The sequence below is a fragment of the Venustampulla echinocandica genome (genome assembly GCF_003357145.1).
Source record: "Venustampulla echinocandica strain BP 5553 chromosome Unknown scaffold_2, whole genome shotgun sequence".
NCBI classification, from domain to species: Eukaryota; Fungi; Ascomycota; class Leotiomycetes; order Helotiales; family Pleuroascaceae; genus Venustampulla; species Venustampulla echinocandica.
In genome coordinates, this window is record NW_022474207.1 from 1522962 (window position 1) to 1529293 (window position 6332).

The 6332-nt window shown below is 46.4% G+C and overlaps 3 protein-coding genes across 3 annotated transcripts; 2 read left to right on the forward strand and 1 right to left on the reverse strand.

Moving 5' to 3' along the window:
- Positions 1 to 941: 941 nt before the first annotated feature.
- Positions 942 to 2974, reverse strand: BP5553_04860 (Uncharacterized protein; the record flags this gene model as incomplete). The annotated part of the gene is made up of 2 exons (XM_032013483.1): positions 942 to 1152; positions 1281 to 2974. 2 exons carry the CDS (start codon positions 2972 to 2974, stop codon positions 942 to 944), a joined length of 1905 nt encoding a protein of 634 aa, XP_031870083.1.
- Positions 2975 to 3849: 875 nt separating this feature from the next.
- On the forward strand, positions 3850 to 4959 carry BP5553_04861 (Uncharacterized protein; the record flags this gene model as incomplete). The annotated part of the gene is made up of 2 exons (XM_032013484.1): positions 3850 to 4139; positions 4194 to 4959. The coding sequence occupies 2 exons, from the start codon at positions 3850 to 3852 to the stop codon at positions 4957 to 4959; spliced, it is 1056 nt and encodes a 351-aa protein (XP_031870084.1).
- Positions 4960 to 5963: 1004 nt separating this feature from the next.
- BP5553_04862 (uncharacterized protein) lies at positions 5964 to 6332 on the forward strand (the record flags this gene model as incomplete). Its single annotated transcript, XM_032013485.1, has 1 exon — positions 5964 to 6332. One exon carries the CDS (start codon positions 5964 to 5966, stop codon positions 6330 to 6332), a length of 369 nt encoding a protein of 122 aa, XP_031870085.1.

The following is a 6332-nucleotide window of genomic DNA, read 5'->3' on the forward strand; positions in this document are numbered from 1 at the left end:
TATGACTCCTTGGTGCAAATTTCCGCTGCGGGCAGCGTGTGCACTTCACCCAATGACCTGGTATCTTCTCCAATAACCCCATCGCTCCCGCTTGGGTCGAGGGAAGATATTGATGAGTCTAATGTACGTGGTCATAAAAGGAGTCGCCGGACCCGAACGCTAGTAGTTATTGTCGATGCGCGAAAGACTCGCAGGAAACAGTAGGGTTAAAGCTCTTTGCTTGCTGTTCACAGTTGGAGAAATTTGTTGGGCATCAGCCTGCCACCGCCCATTCCTTCCTCAACACCGTCACCGACCGCTAGTCCCGATGCCCTTCTATTTGCCCTCTGAGCCCCTCTCTACATAACGTGTATTAGTCGTTCTCTCAAGTAGTAGGGTTAGTAGCTGAGCGCGAAGTGATGTCTTATTCCGCTAAAATCTAACTAGAAATTATATAGAATCAGGCATATAGTATTACTAAATCTGAATAGGCTTCTCCTGTTGGGGAAGAGAATTGGTGTCGTACCTTGCGGATCGGATCAGTGCTGAGTAAGCAGCGCGAGGTTACATGATTCGGCCTAGTCACCTTGGCCTCAAAGCCTGAGGGGTTAGGCGAATTAGTAAATCACCCCCTTTTCCATCTTAGCGAGAATCAAGCCTCCTCATTAACTAATTACAGCATACAAACAGTAACACCAGAGAACATATTTCAGCTGAGTTTTAGGCGAAGCACTGTATAGTTCTAAAGATAGAATCGATTTAGATCGAGGACGACGGCAAAACAAGCAATCAATGTCTAATTTTATATACTTGACTTTAACGGATAGGGGGAAAATTCCGAGGTAGCCTTCTGGCACTATGAAGAGTTAGATTCCAACAAATATAAACATTAGTTGAACCCGGAATAATGAGAACTCCAAATTTGAAACTCATTGTACAGCCTTTAACAAAATCATAACGCGTTATCCAGAACCTGAACAACTGTCATTTGGTGCACCTGCAGATTTCACGGCATGTCCAGTACATTTTTTCTGAAAAACTCCAGTTCTAAATTTAGCCGTCCATTCACGCCCGTCATCCCCAAGCCCGTAATCGAAATGCCAAGTATCAGGTAATAGAGCACAGCCTTTCAACTGCCCTTTCAGTGCATCACCATGATCTGCACTATCAAATCTATTCCACAAGAAGTTAGTATCAAATCTGTGAGACAATTTTCTAGAGGCTTGAATAAATCTTCCCGAAGCATCTAACTAAAGACGACCCTGGAGACTTATAAGGGGAAAAACGGAAAATTGACTTACCCATGGCCCCAGACCGTATATTCGTTGAAAAGAAACTTGTAGCTAGAATCACATCCATACTGCTTCCCCTTATCTGCTGGTTGTCGTAGAGATTGAGGCTGGACTTCGTATACGACATCGCCAATTGTTTCTTTTCCGCCGCCCTTGTAGTTCTCGGGGTTCTTAGGGTCGTTACCATCGCAAGCATCAATTATTTGCCCGGTAAGATACTTTTTGCAGTCGTCGCTACTTGGCTTGAAACCACCCGGACCCGTTAATTTAATTATCACCTCCTCTGGAGTGCCTTCGTTATACTTCTGTTCAATCGGTCCTTTGCTGACAGCATCAGGACAGAAATGGTTCTCGATGCTATCCTTGACGATGTCGTGGGAAACATACTTCTTATTTCCCAATCCATTGCACTCGTGTTTCTGCTGGGGCTTTGGCGGGCTTGGTGCCGACTTGACACTGGGAATCTTGTCATCCTTCATTTGCTGGATAAAAGAGTCCTTGAGGGCTTTGTGACCTTCAAACTTGGGGTGGAATGGCCGAGCGGTCCAGCCGAATCCGTATTGCTGGGTATGGGGATCTTGAGTTTGTGGAATTGCAGCGTCGGGGTTGGTGTCCGCGCCCAGCACTGTTTGGAAACCTTGTGTCACGTTAACGCCAGCTGGGGACGCCATGACTTTGACGCCGTTCTTTTCAATTGCTACACCCACTTCCTCCCCTGTCTTCTCATCATAGTACTGCAGATTCCAGAGCCACAGGTCCATGTGGTAATACTGATCCTCAAACGTTCGACTCTTCTCGCAGAAACGGTGCCCATCGAAGAGATGGTCGGGCTGGAAGTTGTGAACATGGACATTGGGGAGCTTTGGAGTAGTGGCGGGTGGCTTGTAGTTCTTGATCACATCGGCCTGGATATCATTGACCAGCTGAACCTTATCGTTGATAATCTTTCTGAGGCCTTTTACAACCTTTGGCTGGCCGACGCTGAGTCTATCATGGGCAAAAGTCCACCCGTCACAGTCATCGGTGGTGTCATCAAAAAAACGTACGTAGGAGCTAACATAAAGGTCGAAGGGATAATTTAGTGCCCTTTTATCTTGAGCGACCTTGAGGATGTCATCCAATGCATTTGTAAATGTTTTGCGCATGGAATCGGGCTTTTTCAGGTAGTCTTCCGCCTTCTGGATATTCTGCTTGCACAAGCCCGTCCCGCCCGTATCCTCATCCCAGGGTTTACCCCAGCCAAATGGGTGGCCCGGGTCAATGGGCTGGTAGATGCAAGCCCTCGCAATAGCACCAAAGTATGCGTTGTTGCCCCCAAACATGCCCCAGACAAGCTCCGGATTTCCGGCCTTTTCTTTCATTTGACGCTCAAGATCATCCATTAATGTACCACCACAGGCGGCAAAGTTGAACGCCTGGGGATCACGAGACCATGATTTGTCCTGCTCCATCTGCGCCCCCCAGGACTCCTTGGTGCGGTAGCAAGCCTCAGAGTCGGTACGTCCATAGACATTGCTTAGGTTATAGGCCACGCCAGATGCCCATGAATCTCCGATAACAGCCCATTCCACAGCCACACCCCTCGGGGGGACTTTGACTTCCGAAGAAGCTTCGTTGGGTTGAGTAGGTTGTGGAAACGACAGACCTGGTTCTACAAGGGCTAGAACCATCAGCGCTGCCTCAATTGGACGATGAAAGCCCATTTTGGACACACAAGAGAAAGCCTCAGAAAGGTTGAGTTATTAAACCCCTTCGAATTTCTGAGGGTTATAATAGTATAAGTTATATATCAAATACCACGCAGCTTGTCTCGCTGTTCGATTAAAACAAATAAGCTCAAAACAACAATAGTGCATAAGTGAATGGTGTTTACTATAAATGTAATGTGGAGGCTTAGTCGGGACGGAATGGGGAGTGTGGGACAGGATTTATTAAGGAGCGAATGCTTATGTTCAACGTAAGACATGTAGAGGCATTCAGGATTTTGAGGCATTGCGATGATCCTCTTCAATCGTAACTTCGTAAGGGGGACCAATGAGCAAATGGTAAAAGGAGCAATTCCAGCGTAGGAATAAATCCTATCTGTTTAGAGCCCTGGTATTCAGCTTCGTCCTTCCAGCGTTGGCGTTCAATACATGAATTTTACCTTGTGCCTCCTATAGTACCGTAAATTTTGGCCTTCCGTCTAGGGCAGTCAGCCTCCCTTGTGTTACTTGCAACCGGCTACGATTGCTCTTGAGCGTTATGATCTAAAATTATGGCTCAAACATAGGACTAGACTATTTATGAGGAAGTGGCTTAGAAAGCTCTGCGCTTACTGGGAAGTTGTCATTGGATATTTAAGGTTGGAAGTACTCGTAAGCTTCGCGTGTCACAGTTTCACCTTAAGCGTGGATGTTGGCGGCACAGCCCTATGGCTCATTCTTAGGACAATTTGTTTCAACCCTATTTGATCACCAATGGTAATAACTTCAGTCACTATATCCAAACAACTTCGGCTAATCCAAGTCTACTCAGAAACAGATCAATCGTCGAAACCAACTGTGCTCAATCACAGATCAATCAATCGTAGCAAGCAATGTCCCCCCGAAACTCCTTCAAATTAAGAATTATTCTCCTGGCTTTAGCTTCCCTTATCACGATTACGTCGGCGTTGTCGTCTGAGAGTCGTGACCAACAGCCGCTCCGCTCCCACGAAGAGTCAAAATTCAGTGTTGGATTTAGTCTCCAAAGCTCCTATGGAGCAGCGGCCGTCATTTTTGAAGGCGCCGACGGGAGGTTGCGGACACATACTCGAGTATACGAGCCAGGGTACATGTATCAGCAGGTGATGGCGAAGTTGTCTCTACAATCTTCGCAACATATTGCGTATGTAAGGCATTGCTTTCATCCTATATCGAGGGCTAATATACTCCCTTCAAGGCCGCCGTATGACGATGATGGAGAATTCTGGGCCGACATGCCTCGGAGGGGTGCGCGCATGGCTCTCAAGACTATAGGCCTACCGGCTTCATATGAAGTTGGTGTTCTCGCTCAAGCCATTAAGCACCTACGATCACAGTTAGAATCCGACTTCAGCATCAGCATATCCGAGGCCGTTTTCACCTCTTCTCATCTCCTTGCATTATACCAGGACGATCTAGAAGATGTTGCCGTTGATGTCGGCATTAAATACGTGACTCCAAGGTATCAATTCCAGCCAATTCTCTGGGAGACGGCTGCTGCGTACGCGGGGTACGGTTTTGGCATATGTAAGCATTGGAGAGACGAGGGTAGATGCTGGGACGAGGAGAGCACATTGCCGGACACCACAGTCCTGGGTGTTCACTACAGCCACAACGCGCTCACTGTATCTCTGGCCGAAGTCCACACGGCTTTCTCCACGTGGGAACCAAACTATCGGCGGACCGAGAACTTCACTCTTGGTAGCGATGCTATCTCCGGATACTCAAGTCCGAAGGATTATTGGGCTGACGTTAAAGGGGCTCTGCTAGAGATTATGGATAAATACCCTCTGTTTAACAGACCAAAAACAATCATAGTTACAGGTGATGTGGTGTACGGGAATTTTATGAACTTTTTGAAGGAGACTTTGAATGATTATCTTGGCAAACTTCCTCCTATTCTATCCGCGGATGCTAAAGTGGTTTCAGCGATGGGGGCTGCTGAGTTTATGCGTCGGTGTTAGACAGACTAGTTTGCGCCGGTCCGTACTGGTCTTAGGTTAAACTGGATAAGTGAAATGTACAACATAGGTTGCTAGTCTCGCAAGGCGTTTTTAGGACTTGCATGATTCTGAAACTATGAATATCTTTACAAGTAAAATCAACGAGCTAAACAAAATCACGAGAAATTATTATCCGAGTATGTAACAATATTTTTGCTCTTCTCCTCCGGGCTCTTCATTTTCTATTTTTAAGCGTCTCACACATCACTTCATCAGGCTGCAATCGGTATAATTTCGAAAGTTCAGGAGTGGAAAAGGCTATACCAGTTTGAACCTAGTCAAGATTTCTTGCTATTTTAACGATGTTTGGGGTTGACATTCAAGCTATTTCGAGATATTCTCGCTTGAGGGATATAGGGATAATTTCCCCTCTCCCTGCCTCAAACACTAATTTCGCCAGCATAGCCCAATCCTTCCAGCAATTGTATATCGAGATTTGGCCTCCTAATTTAGACACTCCTCTTTCTATCAAACATTTACGGTCTCAGCAATGTTCTCTATGACCAATTACAATAGAGCCCTCGGGTAATACAAATAAACCTGTGCCGGGCTGAGAATCCTGTGCCGTATGCAGTGCTCACTTCTCAGCACCCCTCTATTCTTACATTGACTAGCAACATTAGATACTATGGATCCGTTCATGGCACAGATCGAAGGAATCGGTTCTTGGTAAGCACCTTATACGAGACCACAGTTCTCTCCTTTATGCTTCTAACCCCGGTGATAGAAATGGGAATAGATGTCTACATAGTTTTTGTCTAACTCGCTAGAAATAGCAGCAGATATATTCCTTCGGGCGTAGAACGATAGTGATGAGCTATAAAGACCTCGTCCTGCTCTACAAGTCTAGGAGACGTGAATGCATCAACGAATCAATCCTCCTGTCCAATCAGCCGCCTCCCAATTTTGGTGCTATTCTATCTTATTTATCGTCTTCCCTGATTCTCCTAACTCAATCTTTCAACATGGGGTCTTTGCAATTTGTTCTATCTATCCTTTACCTTGTCGGCTGCATTATAGCTACTGATTTACCTCGACTTGACAGTCAGTCTGCCCCGCAGCCTGCCCTAGGCAAATCATATTACACAGTCTTTCCAAAGAATGGCGCCGATACTTCCAAGACTAGCGACTTCATCCGGCAAATTGTCGGTGCTGAGGACCTTTTGCCCTGGACCGATGTTAAGGATCAGTTAATGCACTGGACCGTGGAAGCCTCCCCTGAGGAAGTCTTCCAATTGCAAGGCAATAATGGTATCGACCATGTTAATGAGTTCCATCCTCCACCCCCACCAGCGGCCACTCGAAACATCCGCGATACGCCTACGGTTGAATGA